This window comes from Danio rerio, chromosome 25, assembly GCF_049306965.1.
Source record: "Danio rerio strain Tuebingen ecotype United States chromosome 25, GRCz12tu, whole genome shotgun sequence".
Taxonomy (NCBI): Eukaryota; Metazoa; Chordata; class Actinopteri; order Cypriniformes; family Danionidae; genus Danio; species Danio rerio.
In genome coordinates this window covers 32,562,594-32,590,291 of record NC_133200.1, presented here as the reverse complement: position 1 = coordinate 32,590,291, position 27,698 = coordinate 32,562,594, and the positions used below count along the sequence as shown (strand labels likewise).

Here is a 27,698-nt window from a genome sequence, read left to right as displayed (position 1 = left end):
TTATGCAAATGTGCCTTTTGAAATGATCCCACCCCAGTGACAGTTTTTGTGCTTTTATTTCCAAGTGTGTAAAACATGACTATTATTTGCAAGTTCACCTTTTTTTGTTTTTGTTTTTAACCACAGTTCATTTATGCAAACTTTTGAAAAGAGTATTTTTAAAGAGTAAATATACTGTTTAACTGCGATTGTCCAAAGTGTTTTTGGACTACAGAACCGTAAAACTCATGCACAGCATCTAGCTAAGCTGCTGGCAATAAAAATATTTCTTAAAAAAAAAAACATTTCGCATCTCTGCAGCACTATAAATGCTACAACTAATCTAATAATAATAACTATATATTAAAATGCTACAAAAGGAAGATTTTGTAAAAACATTGACATTGTTCAATGTACAGTGTTCAATCTATTGAAATGGGAGTCGAACTACAGGTGTGTAGTGTTTGCAATCACAATCTACTTTGCCCAGCATACATCGCTTAAAAAGTTATTTTTAGTTAAAGCTAATTTCAAATCTTCAAAACTTGTGGGGGATAAAAAAAACTGAGTAGAAACTATGTTAATAAGCAGTATCTGGCAACAGTAAGCCACGTTGTTCACAGGTGATGTAATTGCTTGTGTAACAATTAAACAGAGAAACAATCAGTATTTACGCTTTTTAAGAGTGAAATATGACATGAGCATTTCAGTGACAAGTGAGAATGAAAAAATATTTAAAAATACTACTACTAATAATGATGTATAAGCACTACAGGTGAAGCATTTCAGACCAGAATTGTATAAAGTCTACTTTTCCAGTAGTGCTGTAAAATAAGCAAATGTCATTCTTTGGATGAAATCAAAACAGAAAAAAAAATTATTTACAAAAAAAAAAAAAAAAACTCCCATCTAAAATCGCTTTACATCTTCAATACCCAATCCGACCGCTAGAGGCGTTGAACACTGGTGCACCTGCTGCCAAGGCAACATCCTAGGCAGTGAAAGACTATGGCATGATGAGCCATTTCACAATCTTTAACAGTGAGGTGGAGTTTAAAGTAACAGTATTAAAAGTGCAATCGTGTGAGGACTGAAATCGCCTCCCCTCACGGTGTTTGTGTATTCGAGGACACACTCAAGTCTCCCCTCACATGCCGCACGTGGTATGGACCCGCATTATAATTAGGATTGGCGTTTTAAACTGCGTCATGTTGCCAAAACCAACCTCAGTGCCCTAGTGAGGGGAAGAAGCGGACAGCACCGGCCAGAAATGCACGTACTGGGAAAAAACAAACCGCGTTTTACCCGCAAAACTGTCAAAGGAATGTTTAAAACGCGTTTGTCGGGACACACATTGGCACGCGCAGCCAGGAAACTGGATAACTGGGTCAGGCCGAGCACATACGATTCAGGAAAAACTAGAAATTCGGGAGAGAGAGAAAAAAATCAAAACGTCTTGGATATCTTTACAAGTATGCGTTTAATATAAAGTACAAGCCGATTTTAAATTAATGTTCTATCTAATTAGTCAAATTTCATATTTAAGCGAATATTTTGAGCAAAAAAAAAAAAATGTCTGACTGAAATACCTGAATGACTCAGAGTGACATGCAATCTGCGCATAATATATGAATGTATGGCGCAATCAGTCAACCTGAGACACACGTCGCCTCCGTTGACCATGCGATAAAATACTGATGTCTCAATTAGTCTTTTGATTTAATCTCATTTAACGATTAGGAATTGACGTGAGTGGTACAATCACCCCCCATTTGTGGCTTCTGTCAATGAGGTGTTAAATGCGCAAAAAAAAAAGTTACAAAATTATTAGTTTCACTCAAAATCCACGAAGTTCACCTTTATTTAGTTTAAGGCTGCGCCAAATGCGCACTGCATTTATCCCACCCATGATCTGCCAATACAAGCTCTCATGTCGTTCAACTTACCTGCCCATTTTCCCAATTTGGGAGAGAGTAAGTCCCCGTTTCCCAGCACCCATATCCTGAATCCAGTGATGGTCTTGTACACCACATACAACGCCAGCGAGGCCGTGATAAGTGCACCGACCCAGAAGAGCGCTCTTTCGGCAGGCTGTAGCGTCTCCACCACGTTAAACGACTCCATGTCTACGGCTGGCTGCGCGTGGTGAATGACCTGCAAAATTAGTCGTTAAGCACTGCTTTAAAGCTTCAATGTGTGCGCCCCTTTATAAGCAGGTTGTGGCATCACACCCCTACAACTCCTCTAACATACTAGTCTATCCAGATTTAAGTGCACACCTCCCACATACTCCATCGCCGCCCATGCGAGCCCACGTCCGTTACCTATTGGCTGAAACGCGCGTCCGTCAATCACTACTTGCAGATCATTGGCTAATGTGCGCGTCAATCTTAAAGAGCCCATTCTCATTCATTCGGTTGCCCGTTTCAATGGGGCGGACCGAAAACTCTTCTGATTGGACGATCATTACGGTAACCTCCATTCAAATAATGTCATTGGTTGTGATTCAGAACTGGTTTTTCTGTTTCAGTCAGGGTTACGAAACCTCAAAACCCACGCTTCCAACGATCACCCCCCACACTATTTTATGAATGAAGTTTGTTGCTCATTGGCAACGAGCACTGCTGTTGTCCCGCCCCTGCTGAGCAGACTGGAAGATTCCATTCGTCGACGCGAATGTCATTCACGTTCATTCACCAGCGCTGTCACACCAATGAGTCATACTTTGAGGGAAGAAAAAGAGACGGTCATGCTTATTTGGTGCATTTTAGCTCGAAAGCCACATGTATGACTCGGATTTTACATTTTGTAGACTTCAGTAATGCACATGTAAAACAAAATAGTGAATTAAAGACACATCCAGCATGTTCTCACAGCGTATCAGAGACGAATGATACAAAATAAATGTTACGAGTGTTTTGTGGATACCTCAAAGTCATATAGAAAATGAAAAGTGTAATGGATATCGATATGATGATCAATAGAAGTTAACATAACATTTTAAAAATAAAAGACTGTATTATCAGATATTTTTGCCTTGGAGAGACGCAATATTGGAGATATTTAAATCTGCAGTTTATGTGTATATGTAAAATACACACACACACACACACACACACACACACACACACACACACACACACACACACACACACACACACATATATATATATATATATATATATATATATATATATATATATATATATATATATATATATATATATATATATATTTTACATTAAAGGGATAATTCACACAAAAGTAAAAATTATTGAAAAGGCAGTGGTTACATGTTTCCAACATTCCTCCTTTGCGCTTAACTGACAAAACACAACCCTCAAACTGGTTTAGAACAGGTGAAGATGTTCGCAAATCATAACATTATTTTCATTTGGTAGTGGTAGTGTATTTTAACAGGTAACACACTACACACGTATTTGGATTAGCAAACATTTGTTCATTTACTCAGTAAAGTGCGTATAATCTTAGACGCCAATAGAAGGCAAGACGGCCTAGACATTATATTTCATGTAAGCGCGCTCCAAATTCAAACGCTGAACAGCATCATTCCGAATGAACTACAAATACCACACGGAGCCGCGCGCAAATATCGCGAGAACTCTCCGCGAGAGCAAGAAGGAAGACGGGATGGTTATGTAAACACACAGGCACGTAGTAGGTATGCAGCTGAGCATTCTGTGAAATTAGAGCGTAAACTGTTGTGAAACACATTTTTAATCAACATACACATCTATGCAGGTACGGAAGCGATACTCGAGCCATTAAGACTCGTGTCAGTCAACAGTTGTCCTCTTTTTTTTCCTCGTGACTAGCTTGTCAGATTAACATTCACTACACAGACTGGATCACTCCAACACATCCACGTTCACTGTCGCCATTCGGTTTACTCACGACTCGAAATTTAACCTAAAATATAAGCCCGTCGATATGCCTACAATTCAAGCAACGCGTGAAACACATAAACCACATGCTGGTTAGTAGAGAAAAAAACATTGGAGTCGGTATAAAGCAGTTTCTTGTCAGTATTTGGAATAGTAATATGCTGTGGAAGCTTCTCTCTACGCGGTTCCCTCACAGAACTTTGTCAATTTTTTTTAATATCTGAAAAGCTCCAAACACAAACACAAGTTTGAAATATGTCACAAACTGTGCATTTCCCCACACTTTACAACAGACAAATAAGCAAGCAGACACTAAAATTACGCCAAACGTTTTATTTTCACTGACAAAATAAAATGACAGAGCATACAAAATTAAGCAGTTTGAGAGGAACATATTTTACAGAATGTGATGTGTACAACAAACCTCAAGCAAGGATTTTGCAACATTACTAACACCCCATATTGTACTTTAATCATCACCATATTATTCACACAGCTTATTTTATGCAACAAAACAGCTAAATACCTAAATAATTAGTCAGGGTCGCATAATATATATATATATATTTTTATATGTAATAAAAATCACACTAACACACAGAAGTGCAGAGCCCACACGTTACGTTCGTACATCGTCCACACTGCAGCAACCACATGCAACTCATGTTATTCAGTTTAGCTCTAACCTTCAAACAAGCTTAGAACTTTATATATATATATATATAAACTGCTAAGCAGATACATCGTATAATTAAAAAAAAAATATTCATAATAACAAATACAGTGCACTGGGTTATTTTTCATTGTTGTAGCTACTATAATAAAACACTCTAAAAAATACTACAATAGCACTGCATTATTTACTACAATAATAATTTTCTCTAACAAGCCTTAAAGCATTCTTTTTGACAGTCCCCCCTTCTTTCTCTCCCTCACACACACTCACACATACACACGTATCGTCTCACTCTCTCAAGTAGCGCATTACACATTCCAGCTGTCAGTCTTCGATGCTCATTGATCTACATCAGAAATCCCAACGCTAACTCAATCTACATTTGTCGTTGTTTAATTTCAAACATGCTCCTTCCTTTTCCTGTACCCCTTTGACCCCAGTAGGACTAATGTTTCACATTTATTAGACTCCAAATGCGTCCTAAAGCTACTAATGCAGTGTATCAAATAATCACACAATAAAATAAACACATCTAGCGAAAGAATAAGTTTAAAAAGCATAATCTTTACGTCTAAGCTCATGTAGGCCACGTGTGGTACGTCAGCAGCTGCAGCGCGTTTCAGCACCACGTGCACTGGACAGCGAACGCATGACAGAACAAACCCTCCGTTCAACCCTTAAAGCTTAAATCAACACTCTAAACAAACTCTTAGGACGCCATAAATATGCAGACCACACAATTATAAAAAGCACAAGCCTAAAAAAACTGGCACCTGTAATGTTCATATATTTCTACACACACTTCTGCAGACGTCTCTTGCGCTCGTTTTACGCACGCGTTCTTATTACCAGAGTCACAACAAACGCATTCCAGTCTACATATATGTTATTATTTAATTAGAACAAGTAACGTTTCATATAATATTCACTTCTGTGCCGATTATTAAAACTCAACACCAAGCGCTCACGTGCGTCTCGTCTGCACATTTCAGGTTAATGTTTTCATCTATGATGATTTTACCTGCAAAAGTGTTTTATTTTCTTAGTCCTAGCTCTTAATACACCATCATTTTCACATTCTCTGATGTCTCACGCAGTTTAAAGCTCACACGTTGTATATGTGGCATAAACACAAGTCCAGATGATTTATTAAAAAGCTCAACAAGTGCAGACAAATATTGCAAATACCTGACACTGTTATCTTGCTCCTATAAAGTAAATCAACTTGCTGAATATCCATTTACAGGTGGAAATAGAGCAGTCCAACAGACGTCGAGCTTGTGCGCAGGATCCCGGGTAAAGATTTCCCAGATCTTTTTATCCTGTGGAGTGGAAAAATAAAAGACGTATTAAAATTTAATCCGTGCAACATCTAAACAAATTATTTGATGTGTAAATATCTATATTTCAGGGTTTTAACCCTCACTATTGCACTTTTCAGCAGTTTATGCAATCTTTATAAGGTGAAAGCATATTAATCGTCTTTATAACGTTTATTTAGGACACATTAGTCAAGTTTAAAAAAAAGAAAACCTTACATACCTTATTATTTTCCCCTCTCACACGTGAATCTTCAGCTTCAGATGATCAACCATAGGTTCTCCTCACAGTATCCTCCTCGCTGAGGCCTTTGCCATACTAGACAGGACATAAAACACACAAAACTAATGAAGATCTGTGCTTTCATATGACAGCAGTGATTAAAAAGCATTTACAACATTGTTATATTTTTAAGGGAGTTCTCTTTTACATTATATATATATATATATATATATATATATATATATATATATATATATATATATATATTTTCATGCTTATCATAAGGCTGACAAGCATGACACATGCCTCTCACACACACATGCTGCATAATCACAAAATTGTCATGTTTTAATGCCCCGTTATTGTTCGCCTCATAAAATATGTTCGTATTAATAATATTCATGTAGATACTAGCATTTAAAAGCAGATAAGATCATATATTCCACGCCAGTCCTGCTTGCTTAAACATCTACAACATGTATTCTCTCAGAATTAAATATATGCTAAAGGAAAAACGGCCGTAATATATACAAAATTCCCCATATATTTATGTCATGTACATTTTGTAATATAAAAAGCTCCAATGTGGCACACATCATTTTAAAAATTGCATTTTAAACACACACCAAAGCCTTAGATATGAACGAGCATTGAATATTCACACAAATTTAGACTGAAAGAGGGATTTTAATGAAAGAAATGCAAATTATTAATGTTACTAATTGATTTTTAAACTTAAAAGATATTAAAAGAACGAGTTATCTATTAAAATATAGCATTCTGATACTTTGTAGTATATAACTGCAGGTATTAGTCCTGTCTGTCTCTTTCTCATAGCTCCCGCATACGTTCAACAACCTCTCGGGCCATGTGCTCACTAACGTACACACAACACTAACCCTCCACATGTGCGTATACAATAAAACACTAATATTTTGTCCGCATCCATGCACACATTCGCACATACACACCCATTTTAACACAAAGCAAATTTGGGGCCTCCAAATAATCACACAAAGACAAAACACAGACACACACGCACTGTTTTTAGGTACGTAAAGATAAGCACATGCATGTGTAGTTAATACAGTATTTTGGACACACACTTACTCGTACGTACGTTCATATTCGCAACATTTTGCACACACACACACACACACACACACGCACACACACACACACACACACACACACACACACACGGATAAACATGTGTTGTGATGAAGCAAGGCTTACTGATACACACTCACACACACATTCTGTATTTTTCCTACACAAACATCACACACACGTCATAAAAACCGCTAAAAATGGACATGCTTTACACATTGTCTAACACACATACACTCACACACATCTATAGATGTATCTGCACACATACAAGATTTTGCACACGTGCACATGCAGTAAAATAATAATATAAAGCATTTAATACATAGCTTTAGACACTCACTCATACGCACATTCATTTTCACAGCATTTTGCACACACACACACACACAGAGCGAGGTTTTGTCAGGACGTAGAGCTTTCTGATACACACATGCGATAGTTTTTCATATGCAAACATCACACACGCCATAAAAACACAAAAAGTACATGATTTACACACATTTTCTAACACACAGACGTCAAACACATGTATACATATATCTGGGCACATGCTCTTAGAGTGCGTACAAAATTTCACAAACGCAGGCACACACACGCAGTGAAATAATAATATAAAGCATTTAATACATAACTTTACACACTTACTCATACAGTACGTACACACATTCGTTTTTTTTTTTCAACTCATACGCACGTTCATATATGCAACATTTTCCAACGCAAACACACACAGAGGGAGGCTTTGTGATGCAAAGCTTTCTGATACACACTTAACCCACACATTCAGTATTTTTTTTTATAAGCAAACATCACACATGTGAAAAAAAAACATAAAAATGGACATACTTTACACACATTTTATAACACACACACACACACACACACACACACACACACTTATAAGTGCACAAACACACACACACACGGTAAAATATATTAATGCAAAGCAATTAATGCATTACTTTAGACACTCACTCATACGTATGTTTTGTGATAATGTAATGCTTTCTGACACACACACACACACACACACACACACACACACACACACACACATTAGGTATGCAAACATCACATATCATTAAAATACACCAAAAGTGGACATGCTTTACACTCATTTTCTAACACACAAACACACACACACATCTAAACATACATTTGTGTACATGCTCTTAGAGCATGACAAGATTTTGCAAACACCCACACACACACACACACAAGCACACACAGTAAAATAATAATACAAAGCATTTAATACAGTACTCAGTACTCACAAACACACACACAGAGGCTTTGTGATGATGGAAAGCTTTTTGATACACACTCACACACACATTAGGTATTTTTTCATAAGCATACATCACACATGTCATAAAAAAGGCAGGAATGGACATACTTTACACTAATTTTCTAACACACACAAACACATCTATACATAATAACTGCGCACATGATTTTACAGTACGTACAAGAGTTTTGAACACACAAACACACTGTCAAATAATAATACACACCATTTAGTGCAGTACTTTAGACACACTCACTCATGCGTACGCTCATATATGTAGCATTTTGCAACACAAGCACACACAGATGCGATACAAAGCTTTCTAATACACATGTGCACACACATTAGGTTTTTTATAAGCAAGCATCACACATGTCATGAAACACAGAAATGGACAAACTTTACACACATCTTCTTACACACAAACACACAAATCTATTCATATATCTGCGCACATGCTCTTAGAGCACGTACATACGCACGCAACACACACACACACACAGTAAAATAATAATACAAAGCATTTAATACAGTACTTTACATTTTGCAAACACACACACGCACGCACACACGCACACACACACACACACACACACAGTAAAATAATAATACAAAGCATTTAATACAGTACTTTAAACACTCATACATATGTTCATATTCACAACATTTGACACACACACACACACAGATTTTGTGATGATGTAATGCTTTCTAATACACACGCACACACACACATCAGGTATTTTTTATATGCAAACATTACACGTCATAAAAAACACCAAAAATAGACATGCTTTACACACGTTTTCTTACGCACATACACACAAACACACATCTGTACATTTATCTGCACACATGCTCTTAAAACACTTACAAGATTTTGCAAACACACACACACACACACACACACACACACACAGTAAAATAATAATACAAAGCATTTAATACAGTACTCACTCACTCATACGTACGTTCATTTCACAGCATTTTGCACACAAACACACACACAGAGGCTTTGTGATGTAAAGCTTTATGTTACACAAACACAAACATACACACACACACACACAAACTTTAGTTTTTTTTTTATATGCAAACATCACACATGTCATAAAAAACACCAACAATGGACATTCTTTACTCTAACACACACACATGCAAACAAACACACACATCAAGTACATACAAGAGTTTTGCAAACACACACAAACACACCGTCAAATAATAATACAAACTATTTAGTACAGTACTTTAGACACACACACACTCATACGTACGCTCATATATGTAGCATTTTGCAACACAAGCACACACAGATGCGATACAAAGCTTTCTGACACACACAAGCGCACACATTAGGTTTTTTTTATAAGCAAGCATCACACATGTCATGAAACAAAGAAATGGACACACTTTACACACATCTTCTTACACAAACACACAAATCTATTCATATATCTGTGCACATGCTCTTAGAGTACGTATAAGATTTTGCAAACACACACACACATGCACGCACACACACACACAGTACAATAATAATGCAAAGCATTTAATACAGTACTTTAAACACTCATACATATGTTCATATTCACAACATTTTACACACAAACATACACAGAGAGAGATAATACACACGCACACACACATATCAGGGTTTTTTATATGTAAACATCACAGGTCATAAAAAACACCAAAAATTGACATGCTTTACACACGTTTTCTTACACACATACACACAAACACACATATCTGTACATTTATCTGCACACATGCTCTTAGAACACGTACAAGATTTTGCAAACACACACACACACACACACAGTAAAATAATAATACAAAGCATTTAATACAGTACTATAGACTCACTCACTCATACATACGTTCATTTCACAGCATTTTGCACGCAAACACACACACAGAGGCTTTGTGATGTAAAGCTTTATGATACACAAACACAAACATACACACACACACACTTTAGTTTTTTTTCATATGCAAACATCACACATGTCATAAAAACACCAAAAATGGACATTCTTTACGCTAACACACACACATGCACACAATCTAGTACATACAAGAAACACACACAAACACACAGTCAAATAATAATACAAACTATTTAGTACAGTCCTTTAGACACACACACACTCATACGTACGCTCATATACGTAACATTTTCCAACACACACATAGGGAGGCTTCGTGATGCAAGGCTTTCTGATACACACTCACACACGCATTCAGTATTTTTTCATATGCAAACATCACACACGTCATAAAAACACCAAAAATGGACATTCTTTACGCTAACACACACACATGCACACAATCTAGTACATACAAGAAACACACACAAACACACAGTCAAATAATAATACAAACTATTTAGTACAGTACTTTAGACACACACACACTCATACGTACGCTCATATACGTAACATTTTCCAACACACACATAGGGAGGCTTCGTGATGCAATGCTTTCTGATACACACACACACACACATTCAGTATTTTTTCATATGCAAACATCACACACGTCATAAAAACACCAAAAATGGACATTCTTTACGCTAACACACACACATGCACACAATCTAGTACATACAAGAAACACACACAAACACACAGTCAAATAATAATACAAACTATTTAGTACAGTACTTTAGACACACACACACTCATACGTACGCTCATATACGTAACATTTTCCAACACACACATAGGGAGGCTTCGTGATGCAATGCTTTCTGATACACACACACACACACATTCAGTATTTTTTCATATGCAAACATCACACACGTCATAAAAACACCAAAAATGGACATACTTTACACAAATATTCTAACACACACACGCACAAACACATGCATATACACAAACACACACATCTATGCATATATTACTGCTCTTACAGTGCGTGCAAGAGTTTTGCAAACACACACAAACACACTGTAAAATAGTAATACAAACCATTTAGTACAGTACTTTAGACACACACACACTAATGCGTGGGTTCATATATGCAACATTTTCCAACACAAGCCCGCACACACATATGCTTTGTGATGCAAAGCTTTCTGATACACGCTTACACACACATTTGGTGTTTTTTCATATGCAAACATTTTACATGTCAAACAACACAACATGTCAAACACACACACACAAACACCCACACACATCTATACATATGTCTGTGCACATGCTCTTACAGTACGTACAAGATTTTGCAAACGCACACACATTGTAAAATAATAATGCAAAGCATTTAACTCACACTAACACATACACACACCTGTGCATTCATAATAATGTGCACATTAATGTGTGTGTGTGTGTGTGTGTGATATATTCTTATTGTGTAACATTTACAGAAGTAATACACACAATCAATTTGATTAAAGTAAAGACATGATGCATTCTGGCACACTTTAACACACACTCACACACATGCACATTCCTTATTCTGGAACATATAGGGGCTCACAGTACATTTGAATGGCGTATCTTCACATTTAACACACACACTCCAAAATGCTACGTTTCACACACTCTCACAACTTAAACTATTTACGAAAATGTACACACTTTCAAATACATTTTTGCAGATACACAAACTCAAAACACACACATACACACTCTCTATACTGACAAAACACACACATCTGATGTTGCATTCTCAGACTCATGCACACACACACATTTGTGAACACGATTAAAACATTCTAACTATTACACACATCCCCAGTGCGTTTTCTGTGGGTACACAAACATATCACACAAGTACACATCTCACAGTTATATGTGAGCACAGGATACAGACACACACACACACGCACACACACTCACTCAGAGAGAGATTTGGACTGCACAGTGAAAATCTGCTCATGACAGATGATGTCAAATATGCTCAAGTATGTTTCCTAAGACCCCCATGATTCTCTGAATACATAAAAACAAAGAGACTGGGCAGATATTTGACATATTACACAAAATATATCCATTTATGGGTTATCGATATCAAATTAAACACAGATGCATGACATTTAACGCTACAGCGTTTAAACAGCATCCTGAAACCTGTAAATCTTTGTCCAAATCTATATGTAAAGATATATGTATCTATATGTGTAAATGCATATTTGTATAACATGTATTTTATATATAAAACCCTAAAGTTCTAGAGTTTTCTAGAGTATCAAGTGGCTTGTGACTGTCTGAGGTTATGTTTAATATCTTTATACAGTGTTTTGCCGGCATTACATTTCATAGAAACACAAAGCACACACAAAAAATAAAATAATTAAAGGAAAAAAAAAAAGGACTCATGCAATCATCTAAATACTTGTGCGAAAGCTTAAAATGTGCACAAATTCTCAACATCTCAAGTGAAACTGACAGACAGTTCAGATTAGTTCACTTGTTTCTGTAGATTTCAGTTTTTTTTTTAATCAACTACAGATTCATTCATTTTCTTCTCGGCTTAGTCCCCTTATTAATCCGGTGTCGCCACAGTGGAATGAACCGCCAACTTATCCAGCACGTTTTTTTACGCAGCGGATGCCCTTCCAGCTGCAACCCATCCCTGGGAAACATCCACACACACTCATACACTACGGACACTTTAGCCTACTCAATATACCTCTACCGCATGTCTTTGGACTGTGGAGGAAACCCACGCAAACGTAGGGAGAACATGCAAACTCCACACAGAAATGCCAACTGACAACAACAGATTATATATCAATAATATAATACTCCTATAATCAAAAAGAAACCACTTAATACAAAATAAAATTCATCTTTTATGGGCACTTTTGTTTCTGTGCCGTTGTAGTGCTCAAAATTAGACATAGAAAAACAACAAATATAGTATTTCTAAGCAATTTGTTCAGTAAATGTTGTTGTTTTTAAGAATGTATATATATATATATATATATATATATATATATATATATATATATATATATATATATATACATACACAGTATATATATATATATATATATATATATATATATATATATATATATATATATATATATATATATATATATATATAAAATACATAATAGCTATACATTTATATAAAGAGTCATTTTTCTTGTCAGCAAGACTGCTTTAATATAATAAGTATGTATTTATTTCTGTATGTCATTATCAACAAACCCTTAAATACAAAATTAGCATCAAATGTATGTAGATAAATTATTTAAAAATGTTTTAATTAGACAAAGTAGTAAGTCAAAAAATAACTCATTTACTTTAAACTGTCTGCATTCTTATATTTTGCACTATATAATAGTGTATATGTCTTTGGCTCGTCTGTCCTCCGTCTCTCTCATACGTTTCACAACCCCTTAACCATGTGCTCCATAATGTACATACACAAATAAATCTCCACATGTGCCTATATAATCACGCAAATAATGCACACATATTCTGTGCATATTTACACACACTTTAGCTAATACAAACGTACATATGCATACTTTCACGGTTTACATGTTTTTATCAACAACTTACATATTATTAGTAGAAAGCTATATCATTTGGTCTATATTTTTATTAGTATTTTCTATTATTTTATTTTATTATTATATTTTAACATTAGTTTATAATATTAGTTGTTTGTTTTTGTATCAACTCTTAGATTTTTGTATTACAAGATAAGATACATACTGTATTTTAAGGTCAGTTAAAAGTGAAGCTTGTTTAAAAACATTACATTGTATTCTTTTCAGTTTTTACATTATTATACATTTTTTAGATTATTATTATTTAAGTTTTATTACAGTTACTGATTCTTTCAGCCAATATTTGTTTGTGCTGATTATACTGATAAATGCAAATTTAGAAAATAAACTGTTTATATAGTCAGAAACAGTCAGCAAGACTGCGTTAATGTAAATATAAATATATTATAACATAATAACTGTCAGCTACTTATATGTCACCACATCACTATGAAACCCCTCGTTTATATTATTTTAAAGATTATAAATATATATAAATACAGTTGAAGTCTGAATTATTTAGAATTTTTCGTCTCCTATTTATATATTTTTTTCTCATTTTCTGTTTAACGGAGTGAAGATTTTTTTCAGCACATTTCTAAACATAATAGTTTTAATAACTCATTTCTAATAACTGATTTATTTTATCTTTGCCATGATGACAGTTAATAATATTTGACTAGTCATTTTTTCAAGACACTTCTATACAGATGAAAGTGACATTTAAAGGCTTAACTAGGTTAATTAGGTTAACTAGGCAGGTTAGAGGAAGTAGGCAAGTTATTGTATGATGATGGTTTGTTCTGTAGACTATCGAAGAAAAAGTTAGCTCAAAGGGGCTAATAATTTTGACCTTAAAAGGTTTTTAAAAACAATTAAAAACTGCTTTTAATCTTGCTGAAATAAAACAAATAAGATTTTCTCCAGATTAAAAATTATTATCAGACATGCTGTGAAAATTTCCTTGCTCTGTTAAACATCATTTGGAAAATATTTAAAAAAGAAAAAAAAATTCAAATTATTCTGACTTCAACTGTATATCTGTATATATACAGTATGAACAGCAGTGGTATGAATAAAACCTTTATTTACTTTTTATTTGTATTTTAAAACATACATTTTTTTCACATTTTTGAAGATATTTCAGCTGAATTTGTGCTTAAAAATCAATATTTTTGGATAATTGTAAAAACAAGTCATGTCAATATATGTTTTTATGCCAGCTCTAACTTATTAAAATATGTTTTTAAATTCTACGATCGGTTTTAAATCAGTTTCATGTAATTTAAGTTAAAACAACTCATAATGTTAGCTCGACTCAACTTAAAATGTAACCAGACTCAGTACAGTGTTTACTCAAAAACAAAAACCTTTTTCTTATCATTTGTTGTATTCTATGCACCAAAATGCTTCCCGGATTTTTAGCATTAACTATAGCTTAATCCATATTTGCAAATCTGTTTCTTGAACCACACATTGGATCAGTCAAGATTTGCAAGTTGCTGAGTTTCACCCTTCAGCGAGGGCTAAAGTGTGAATGGATGTCATGATACAGAAAGTGTGTTTTGCATTACAACTGATTCAAGCGTGCATCACTCCCACAATTCACTATAGATGTATTTGGGCATAAATAGGTGTCGGTTGATACCTCGTTTATTGGTCAACTCCCGCTTTTTCCTCCATCAGCTTTCCGTTTCGCTCAGCTGTCTTTATCTTTTCATGAGGAGTGCAGTCAGTTCAGATTCACATCCCTGCTTTTTGCTTTGACGTTCAGTCAGCAGCGGATTTTCTACAAGAAGACACGTAAAATGACCAAGAAATTCCACAAAATGTGCAGATATGCGTGCAAAAATACACACCCACCCACACTCGCACACAATCTGCAGTGTCCATTTGTTTTAATGCTTAAAAACGAGTATTGTTTATGTTGATATTATTATTTTAGACTAAATTCAACTAAATTCATACTTCATACATTTCATTTAAGCAGTTTGTTTAAATATATTTGGTTGCTTGTGACATACTACTAAAAATACTTGAGATCTATTTTTATTTTTAGTTTTTTATTCTGAAAAAGTGTTTAAATTAATGTATTTTATTGAAATATTCAATCTGACCTTGTTTTAAAACAAAGTGGCCTAAAGTAAATGAAAACCTAATGACTGTGGCTGTGCAATTTGATCATTTTATTTCTTTTTTACAGAAAATAATCTAGATACAGGCTTATGTTTTTAAAGCAAAGTCATTTTTGTTTGATTTTAGAGTTAATTCAAGTCAAATTCATCTTTAAATGCATGTGTTTTGACTAACTATAGGTTTAATCATAGTAAGGTTTTAAAAAAAGCTCAGTTTTAACACATGTAAGCTTATATTTGAATGTTTTTCAGGCTGTTCATACAGAACAAGTCTGTTGAAAAACATCAGTCACATTCAAATATATGTATTTTACCAAATATAACATTTTATACATGTGTAAAATACAACAGCTATATAGTTATCCTGTATACACAAACATCAACTACCTTTGCATGCTAATGAATAAAGTGCATTCATTCCGAGTGAAAGCATGAATGGATATTTCTGCGACAGAGAGGTCGTGACGGGACCACCCTTTTAGGTACATTCGAACACTCCCCTTTCCTAAAAATTCCAGCCGGATCTGACTCATCCCTCGCACCTTCCCTGACTCATCCATGTATGGAAAGAGGGAATGTGTGAAAAGAGAGGGGAAAAAGGGACTGGGGACCACATATGGGAACAATCCTCTTTCTATAAGTCTTATTTGTTATTCATTATGGCTTCGGGTTCCCGTGGATTCGTAACATTTCAGATTTCGAATTTAAATGTAATTTAGCAAACACTTTCAGAGGATAAAAACAATTAAATGCAATTTGGTGACACAATATGAAGACATGTGCATGAGGAGATGAAATTAAACAGTTTAATTCATGAGAACAATATGTAAAAGCAAAGTGCTCGAGAAAGATTTTTCATTTTGAGTGTCTTTAACATGAGTATATAAGTTACAAATGATTTGTTTGTAATGATTTTCAATTGTTTTAGGTTTTAAAGCCTGATTTGGATTGGGATTGTGTGTGATTATATATAGTAAATCAAGAATTTCGACCAGAGATTATAAAAAAAAAACTCAAAAGTGTAAATACAGAGCTAAACCAAAATATATTTGTTTTAAAAAAATAATAAATGCAAGTATAAGTTTGCTATGATTGTATCACAAGACAATAAAGTATTTTCTCAGAGCTGAAACTAAAGAATGCTGGGTTATACATTTTGCTTTCCAGGTTAATCGAATAATAATTATATAGCTCATTTATTAAAAACCATAAATGTTTTTTAATAAATGTGTGTTTGAAATCAGTATTTAAAAGAAGAGGCGCATGAAAACACATCAAGCCATGAGTGAAGTCTCTCTAAAAAAAGTACCTACCAGTACATGTTGTGCATGTACATGATCTGAACGTATCTTAAATCTTTGGTTGGAAAAAAAACCCTATATATATTTTTTTCTAGATGTTATGACAAAAATATTTATTTTTAAGGGGTCAAATCTAACATTTGAAGTGATTGTTAATTGAAAACAGCCTGTTGCAGTCGATGTCAAAGTTCATGTTTCTCCTCACTTAAAATATAATTTAATTTAATGTCAATTAAATGTGTTTTATAAGCACAGCTAATGTACACAGTAGTTTTGTGATTTGTAGCTATTCCCTACCAAATCAGTATTAAAATTATTTCTGTCTCTATTCTTTTTTACACTGTCTTGTAAAAAAATCTGCTGTTTGGAAGTTCAACATCGTTTAAAAACTTAATCAAACTATATTGTTAAAAAAATTAAAGAAATACAGAAAAAAGCTTCATATACATACATACCATGCATACATATATACAGTATATATCTTTTGGCGTTTTCCATACTATCCAGCCTGTTTTAATACCATCTCTCAGTCTGTCAGTGGTAAATATTTAATGATACATTATAAATATATATATATATATATATATATATATATATATATATATATATATATATATATATATATATATATATATAACAGTTAACCAAAATGATCATTGACATTTTGTACTTGATTCTAAATTAAACTTCAATGCACCAAACTCTCTAAATACTCCTGCAACTCATGCGTTGAGATCTCTAACTACGCAGAAAACTAAAACAATTGAAAAGTCAAAACAAATGTCAGATTTCCCCCATACAAACATTAATTTTATATTTAGCTCAACATGATGCTTCACACACTTTTAGTGCTCATTTTGCCATGCAAGTAATGTACACTAATGACTTAGCAGTGGAAGCTACTCTGTCTTACATAAGAAAAAAAAAATTCTGGATTTTTTTCACAGTGTACGTCAAGTACGAGCACCGTGAAAATGTTTCCTTATTTTAATAAAATAGCATCTTTTTTTCCATAAATTTAATTTCTACAAATATATATCACGTCTTTTCTTCTTGTCTTTGGCACGAATAACTGCATTCAGTGTGGTAAAAAAATAAATAAACAACTCTAAACTAAAAAAAATCAGGCCTGCAATTATTCTTAAACTTTAAAGTTAACTAGTAAGATTTTATACAGGGTTTATTTACGTGTATGACTTCTTGTAGCGTCCAATGCCATAAATAAAACTTAATTTAACTATTTTTTTTTCTGTTCATAACTTATTTGAATACAGATTTGAGGTGTTTAAATGTGTGTGTATGTGTGTGTGTGTGTGTGTACTTGCTTGAATTTCTCTGCACGTAGCAAATGCATTTATACCAGTAGGAATATCGTTGCACTACTATTTGTTATAACAACATTTTACATTATATTTAGCATGAATTTATAAAATACAAACAATAATAATTGATTATGTTCACTTAGGAGAAAAAGACAGGCTGTACTGACCAAGAAAATAAATTCTGTGTAACCTTAAATGTCAAATCATATAATACTTTAAACTTAACACTTAAAGACGTCTATGTAATGATCCTGAAACTCACTAAGCCGCCACACCCACTTTAGTGACTTTCAAGCTGTTTACAGACTGACCTCACACAAGCGTTAACAGTTTGACAGGAATAATAATAACAAAGAAAAGCCTTTCGATCGTAGCCTTGTAATACTGACATGAAATTGACGTGTCTTCAATAAAAGTATGTCCCTGTGGCGGTTTCAAACGTTTACTGACAGACACGCCGTAAAAAGAAGGCCTCTCTCGCAAGAGGTGTAAAGAATCAACTTACGAAGACAGTGACGTCACCCTGCACTCCGGGATCGTTCGGTGTCTTGAGCCGATCATTTTTCAGCTCCTGTATTTTCTCCCTTGAGGTTTCGCCCTGCTTTACACACAAACACAAGATCACAAAACTGTACATAAGTAACAGGGTTAACGTGTAACACGGTGTAACACCTTTTTACAAAGGCACAGAGCATGTTTGGTGATAAATGACTACTGTGGGAAAGTTGATAAGGTGAGGAAAAAAGTAAAACCATGGACAAGCCCCTCGAAGCTGCATTATGGCATTAAATCATAAAACACGTCTTGTGCACTTTTCAAACGAGGTTTCCTTCGTAAAGCAAGAGAAAATGATTTATTCATGTTAAATCCGAAGAAACCAACGGAAGTTACTTACGCACGTCACGGAAAGTTTCATTTATGGCATTGGACGCTACAAGAAGTCATACACGTAAATAAATCCTGTATAAAATTTCACTAGTAAACTTTAAAGGTTAAGAATAATTGCTGGCCTATTTTTTTTTTAGTTTAGAATAGTTTATTTAATTTTTCACCACACTGCAGTTATTCGTGCCGAAGACGAGAAGAAAAGACGTGAAATATATTTGCAGAAATTAAATTGATGAAAAAAAGATGCAATTTTATTAAAATAAGGACACATTTTCACGGTGCTCGTACTTGACGTACACTGTTAAAAAAATCCTGGTTGCCTTACATTTTTAAGCTGAGTCACGTTAACCTTATGAGTCCCTTAAACTTATATGATATTTCACGAACTTAAAACATCTTGCACAACTTATAAAAATTAAGTTAGAACAAGATTAACTTAGTTTAATAAGTTACAATGAATTAAAAACATATGGTGTCATGACTAATTGTTCATACATTGTTTACAGTGTAGACGCTTCCCCTTCATAGTATTTTTGCAATATTATAACACTTTTAACCACATTTTGTCTTGAATTGCTACAGGCAAATATGTTATAATGACATAACTTTATTGGGTCACCAGACTGCACGTTTCTTTAGATCTGAACACCTGTAAATCAAGCTTCCTTCTCCGCTCCTCACTTCGCCGCTTTCGTGAGCGTCCAATTTATAGAAATACCCCAAAAACAAGCTCTTGTCTTATTAGATATTACAGTTTAGATTGCATAAGCATGCTGTAAAGCTTTGCCACTACTTGTTTTATTGAATATGTACAACTTTTTTTTTTTAATTGAAAAGGCAACGTATAGGGCAAAATATATTAGACTCCATACAGTTTACTCACATTTTCTAACCCTTATCAAGTGGAGCTCGTCTCGATGTTTTAATTGCTCTAGTTTCATAGCCAAATAATCGATCTTTGTTACAGTGCAATAATGTGTGAAGGAACACACACACACACACACACACACACACACACACACACACACACACACACACACACACACACACACGGATGAGACAGAATTAATGTTAGTCTGACCTGAAGGAATTTGGGGTTGTCGTCACTAAGGGACTTTGGAGCCTTTTTCTAAATACTGTAGCATATAATGGGGGCATTCGTATTTGCACTTCCTCTCGCATATATAGGACAAGGGACAGGTGAGTGTCACCGTAATGACTTACGAGGTACTTGGGGGACCTGACTTGAAGATTGTAGTGACACAGATCACGTCACTTCTCAGCTGTTGAGAATTTCTCAATGGACTCGCTATCTGCATGGCACAAAAACTTTATCGCCCGATGTGTCCACATGTCCTGGGTGTGCGTAGGTGTGTCATATTTCATCGAGGTAGCGTGTGTGTGAGAGAGAGAACGAGTGTGTGTGTGTGTGTGTGTGTGTGTGTGTGTGTGTGTGGAAGGAGAGAGATTAAATAAAAGAAAGCGAAGAGGTTGGGTGAAACCTTGTTGTCTTTGGGCACCTTACGGTGACGTGTTCTCATACACACACACACACACACACACACACACACACACGCACACACACACGCACACACACACACTGGCACTTTGTCAATGGGTTGATATTTTAATTTTAAACCTGTGTGCGTCCTGCAGGTTTATAGAGCTTATATGTTATTGCGAACAGGGTGGGGTCATTTCAACATTGTTTGGCTTAACGAGGTGCCCCGAATGGACCACTGTGTTTTTTCCCCCACGTGCAAACTGGGAGTCTCGTTGGTGGAGCTGTGGATTTGTTTGGGTGACTTTTTGCAATCTTAATAAGGGCAGCAAATATTCTGGCATCGAGGCGCCAGATAACTCTCGGTAGGGAGGGAGGTTAGACTTTGGGGACGCAAGTGGGAGAGAAGTTCGGCTTTTACATTTGAGCCGCAATACAGTGATTACATGTTGAAAAAAAAATTAACAAAGTGTTTGTATAAAATAAATACAGCAATAATGTGATAATAATATTAGTAATGATAATAATATTAGTGATAATAATGCAAGCATTAATTCCACGCAGCGTATGGAGCATCATTCGGTGAATGCGCCTTCCGCAAATGCTTTTTGGGGTAAGGGCTTCCCAGCTAGATACTTATGAACAGCAAGCCCAGACCGCAAAAAGATTCGCGAAAGACAAATCGCAGTCTGAAGTCCGTGACATCAAACAGTGACATCCAGGTGGCTTGTGCATGGCTCTGGTTTCCCCAGTCCTATTGTGTCCAGACATCGGGAAAAGCGAGACAGCGAAGCCCTTTTCCGTGGCTGAACTGTATCCAACTCATTCACATTCTACGAGCATGGGAAGCTTTGAGAGCAGCCAGCATCCAAATGCCTGTATTGTGCGTGCGAGCGCTGTCCGCGGTGCTGAATTCACTCCTTCCCTTGTAGTTTATTTTCGCTGTCTTTTCTCGTCGCCCGTGCGCTGCGATAATGGCATCTAAACAAAGACACACATATGATACAGCGAGCATTCGCCTTGTATGGAATATATCCTCTGGTTCCTGATGCCGTATAGTGGAGAACTGAGCAGATGAAGCGCTCTTGGTGAGGAGAGAGCAGTCTGTAATCTGCTCGCAATAAATAGAGAGCAGCGAGAGATCTTATTGGCGCAAACAAAAAATCGTCATCCACCAATCGGTTTCTTGCTCATATAGGGACCCCCCTTTTTGAAAAAAAGAAAAATAAAACAGAAAGAAAGATAGAAAGAAAGAAAGAAAGCAAGGGGAAACCAAATTGTATCCTAGTTGGCGCAAGTGACCAGAAATAATCCATGTAAAACAACATTATTAAGTCTTATATTTGTATATACATATATATAAATAATTCATTTTTTTTCGCTTATTGAGTTCGTTTCAAAACGGGTCGCTACGTCTCTCGCAGTCACACACCGTGTCGGGGTGGCGTGCAAGTGCATCGTTGCATTTTCATTCATTACAGAGATGTGGGGTCGTTTTGAAACGCAGCACTTTGGAGGCGTCTGTTCCTAGCGTGCATGTAAAACAAAGCAGCACATCGCCAGCACGACACAACAACATGACAGGCTTCTGATTGCATGACCACAGAGAGTTCACTGGCTGATACCACTCAGTGAGGACACGGGGGTCTCTAAACTCTCAGCAGAACATAACAAATTCTATACATGACATCTGACATCGCTTGCAGGCACAACAAAACAAAACAAAACTATAGTGCGGAACTAATCTATTGGCATCAGAAGAACGTTACATAAATGTTCTACATCCAACTTTACAACAACGACATTTTGCAAATTCATCAACATCCGTCACAACATAAGTGAAAATATTAATAATGACATGACAACACAGCACAAGGAGGGGTTCTCAGTGATTCATCAGTCATATTTTGGCCATATACACTCAATCCAGCTGCAGAATGTGACTTCAGTTGACTTACCCGTGAAGTTCTTGTCTTGCATCCAAACGATCATTTGTCAAAAATCTCAAGAGTGGCTTTTCTTGGAACTATGCAAGAAACTATCCGAAGTGGGAGGGTCACGATCTATATCTGGACACCCCCCTCTCACTCCCTCCCTCTCTCCCTCCCCAGTCTAAATTCATCCCGAACCAAGATCTCCCCCCCTCCCTTCCCCTTAATCACTGATATTCTTCTTGCGCCTTCGTGGTGCAAGGGGAGGTTGAGGTGGCTAGGCAAAAAAAAAAAAGACATGGCTTGAGATGTAACAGGTGTTAAAAAAATTCCCAGATGCCACCATTATGAGGATTTTATTTGGTGGTCGCATCATTTACGGACGTCTCCAGTCAGTCACGATTCTCCCCCTTCTGTCTGCACCGCACAGCGACTGCATCTCCTGACGCAGCCAACGCGCACATATTACTCACTATAGCAGTCACGACTCGGATAAATCCGTGTTTCCACTGAAATTGCAACGCCAGAATTGACTTAAGAAGATCTGACTATGTCTGGGATAGGTCTAGAGAGCCACTGTGTCTTTGAAAAGGTCAAGGTAATGAGTTTTTTCTGCAAAGATCCGCGGTCATTCCTCTACTCACTACTTTGGCATGTACGGTTTGAAGTAGGCTATTTAAGCGGAGTCACATTTTGCACATTTAAATGACAAATTGAATCACCCTGATGCATTTTTTTATGCACGCTGCAGACTTGGATATTTATTAAGAGATGACTGATTAAAACAACACATCATTTTTGCGCAAATGCAACGCGAACGCGTTAGTTTTGGCACAAGACCAGCGTTACAGCAATAGAAAACAGTCGATTGCAGTACTGTATAATGAAAATGACGTGGGCGGAAGAGTAATCCATGTGAATCCGCCTATAGCTACACAGTCTCGAGCGCATCTGATGGAAGTGTTCAAACAACGCACGCGGGAACACGGCACGAAAAATGTCCTAAAACTTAAGCTGCGTTCAGAGAACGCGTGCCGAGTGGCTTCCCTTTATCAGGGCTGACCATTTAAGGGCGATTTTGGATGCACGGAACCCCTTGACGCCACACCAGGGCTTCCCTCGTCGGCTGTTGCTGGTGTTTTTCCTTCTGGTGCGGCGTCTTCCACATATATTTATTAGCCTGTTTTCTCCTCGGTCTTCATCTTCCTTCGTATCTTTGGAAGGATTTGCCTCTTTTTAGTGTTATCGGCTTCCATTCACACTTTCCGCTTTAGCGAAGAGGCAAAAAACGACTCAACAGCGCCGTCAAACAAAGGAGTTTGGATTTGCCTTTTGCTTGACTTATTTACCATACGCGAGATTCCTGCTCTGAGGAGAGAGTGGTTTATTTTTATGTTGAACAGCAACAAGGCACCTGTTTGAGAAGTGCACAAATGGTTGCATTCTGTTTTGATGGAGGGAATGGCACGTTACGTGCATGCAACAAACCGTGCAAAAACCAAACAAACATGAAATCGAACCAAAAGACGCAATGATTGTGTACTTACCAGTGCAGCAAGCCCTGGCTGAAAGCAGGGGAAACACAGACATGAGTATACAAGCATCATACGTGACCAAGTCACACAAAAACAACAAGCCAGATGAAAAATCAAACACTGCCCTTCAAATCTATCCTCAGCAACACGTCCACGTTTCCCCAGAATCGCACAGCCTTTTTATACAAGTGATACCCTCTGCCTATTTCTGGACCACGATCAAACACTGATGCTATTTTTAGCGCCCAGTAAGAAAAAAACACACTCACAAAGACATCGCTCAGGAGCGTTACGTGGAGTGCATGTAATGTACATTAATTTTGCCTTTCCAACTCCATGCAAGGGTTCCGACTCGCCTCCGATGCATCGCTGCAGTGATTTTTTTTTCTTTCAAAGAACTGCTTCAGTGCCCCTCTCTCACACGGGCTAAATATTTCTGTTTCTCATGGCAAGTTGTCCCCGCTCTCCTCGTCCCTTTATGTCGCTCACCGTCCTCTTTATTATACGCGGTGTGTCTCCATGCAACTTTCGCTTGGAAACTCGCTGCTCATAAAGACGAAAACACACGCACGCACGCACTCGCTCACACACACACACACTCAGAGGCACATCCACGGACTCGCGCGCACAAACAACCCTAATCGGAATATGTTTTGTCTTTAGAGCAGCACACAAACGATGATAATTAAAGCTTGCAGAATCTCTCTTTTTGAGGGCTGCGTCAGTTACTAGGCATTGACGTCACGTTTAGGTTCTCCCACTTCACAGTCTATGGCTGCTGATTACAACCGTCCCTGTTGTGCTCGCAGACAGCCTCCCGCTAATGAAAATGGCTCGAAGCAAGCAAAGAAAACAGAGAAAATAAACGGGCTAAACAGGTGAAAGACGATTGCAAGTGACCACAGCCCCGGTTGCCGAGAGCGAAACCACTCCTTGCGGTCGCCAGGCATCGTGGAAAAACTCATTCGCCAATGGATGCCGTGGCAGACGCGTGCACCACTCGCCTATTTATGAGCTCTGTTGCCCCGTTAGATGGTTTGCACATGTAGGGTTTCTTGCACTGCTTAAGCGCATCATCTGAAAAAGTTGCAGGGGTTGCCTGGTTCGTTCGACGAGGTGTAATTGCAGCTTTCATGTTAGAAAGGTCAGGGAAAGGGGTTATTTTAAAAACTGTCAAATTTTTGTCACTAAAAGTGGACGTGCAGAACACAAAGTACACTAATTCGACCAGTGCGGTAGAAATATTAGGGGCAAAAATAGCGCGTGCTGCCTCACGGTGTCGCCAAACTCCATTCAAGAGGTGCTAAAACTAGTGGCAGGTTCACGTAAAACTGCTTTTAAACCCTTCCCAAAATAGCACTTCACTTTTTTTTTCTAGTGGTAGCCCACTCATTTATTTGAATACACAAATAAATCTGGTTTAATGAGCAATAGCAGTTGGGCAAAATAAATATGTGATTCGTGCGTCGCTGTCCGTGGTGCTGAAATTCAGAGTTAAACATCGCGTCAAGCTTTACGCAGTGTTTTCTCTACAGCAACCTCAGTGTTGTTTACATTTGATCAAAACTCAAGAAATAAGCAGAACCCTGGCCATTTTGTCGCCCTGACATCTTAGCTACAAGTGTGTGAATGAACAGAAGCTCCTATTCATAAAACGACGCGTCGTGCAGCATAATCCTACCTTCGCGACTCACGGGATGTTCCGGAGTGTCGTCGGACTCCTGCTACTAAAATGGGAGGATCGTGAATGAGCGGGCGGTGACGAGTCGTGTGTGGGGGGAACTGAAAATAGGTAAATATTTAGACCAAGGGCGTAAATATAATATTTGTCATCATGCTTGCCTCAAAATAGGCTACATCAGTGTTCTGCCAAGAGTGCCATAAGTGGCGGCTTTGATCTGACAATGAAGCTGGACGTTTGCACCCTCCGCTAAATCTAAAAATACCTCAATTTCGGCTGTGTGGGCTGGAGCTCAGAGCTTCTCTTCATTTAACCCACCTTGCCTCATATTTGACAGGGACAGCAGTCTAGAGGCTGTGGCCCCAAGAGTCGCAGGCATTTAGTGAAATTCACATAGCCTAGCCGAGAAACATAAATATACAACTTATTAAATATTATGAGTGGCCTATCATCAACTATTTAATGGATAATAAAATGTCATCTAAACTCATTAAATGAATCAATAAATAAATATACTGTTTGGTTTGGCTTCAATAATATTTGAAACAGATAAAAAAATTACAAACAATAATTGTTAAAACACAATGATTTTAAATTTAATTAATTCATTTATTTTCTTTTCGGCTCAGTCCCTTTATTAATCAGAATTATGGAATGAACCGCCAACTTATTCAGCATTTATTATACACAGCGGATGCCCTTCCAGCTGCAACCCATTACTGGGAAACATCCATACACACCCATTCACACACACACCCTAAAGACACTTAAACCTACCCAATTCTTAATATAAAATTTTACCTATTAATATAAATATGAAAATGTTTAATATATTTGATATCTGTTTTAATATTTCTTTTTATTATTATTAATGTATTGTTAATTTTATTTTAGAAATACATTTTAAAAAGAAATCTAAAATAAAGGTTTGGAAAAATTTGAATTATTAGTGGACTGTTCTATTCTAATATTGTTTAATGTCAAGTTAATAACAGATTAGTATATAATTAAATGTATTATTTTATTTTTTGTTTGCAATTGTTATTACATTATAGCTATGTAATGTTATACTTAAAGAATCAATAAAGCAATCTATTAAATTATATTGATAAAATCTATATAACATATGAAGATGCAAAAGATCCGAGTGCCATCTAGAATTTTCTTCTTCAGTGAGCATATTTCTCTGCCTCTTATGTTTATGTTCAGTTATTTTTTGTTAAAATTGCTAAAAATAACCTATATTATTTGCCTTAAAAGGGAAATTACTCAATCAAGATATAGGAGTCTGAGAAAAATGCTAATTTTAGAGGAAAATTTCAGATGGAATTTAGTGGTTTTTGCATGCGAATACTTCATATATAAGAAATATAT

General features: G+C 36.3%; 1 protein-coding gene, 1 long non-coding RNA gene and 1 other non-coding gene across 3 annotated transcripts in view; all 3 read right to left on the bottom strand.

Annotated features, from left to right (window-relative positions):
* The window catches only part of hsd17b12a (hydroxysteroid (17-beta) dehydrogenase 12a), a 34,508-nt gene extending 32,288 nt beyond the window's left edge, over positions 1-2,220 (bottom strand). The window contains 1 exon segment of the mRNA NM_200881.1: positions 1,926-2,220. Within this exon segment, the coding sequence (NP_957175.1) occupies positions 1,926-2,103 (178 nt within the window). The 5' untranslated portion in view covers positions 2,104-2,220.
* A 2,589-nt stretch (positions 2,221-4,809) lies between these two features.
* Positions 4,810-26,372, bottom strand: si:ch211-147k10.6. Its single transcript, NR_120358.1, has 6 exons — positions 26,325-26,372; positions 24,656-24,673; positions 19,294-19,389; positions 15,679-15,819; positions 6,103-6,198; positions 4,810-5,882 (listed from the first exon to the last, which is right to left on the bottom strand). It is a non-coding gene; the product is annotated as a si:ch211-147k10.6 (long non-coding RNA).
* mir129-4 (microRNA mir-129-4) lies at positions 21,768-21,856 on the bottom strand. Its single transcript, NR_161917.1, has one exon. It is a non-coding gene; the product is annotated as a microRNA mir-129-4 (primary transcript).
* Positions 26,373-27,698: the final 1,326 nt, after the last annotated feature.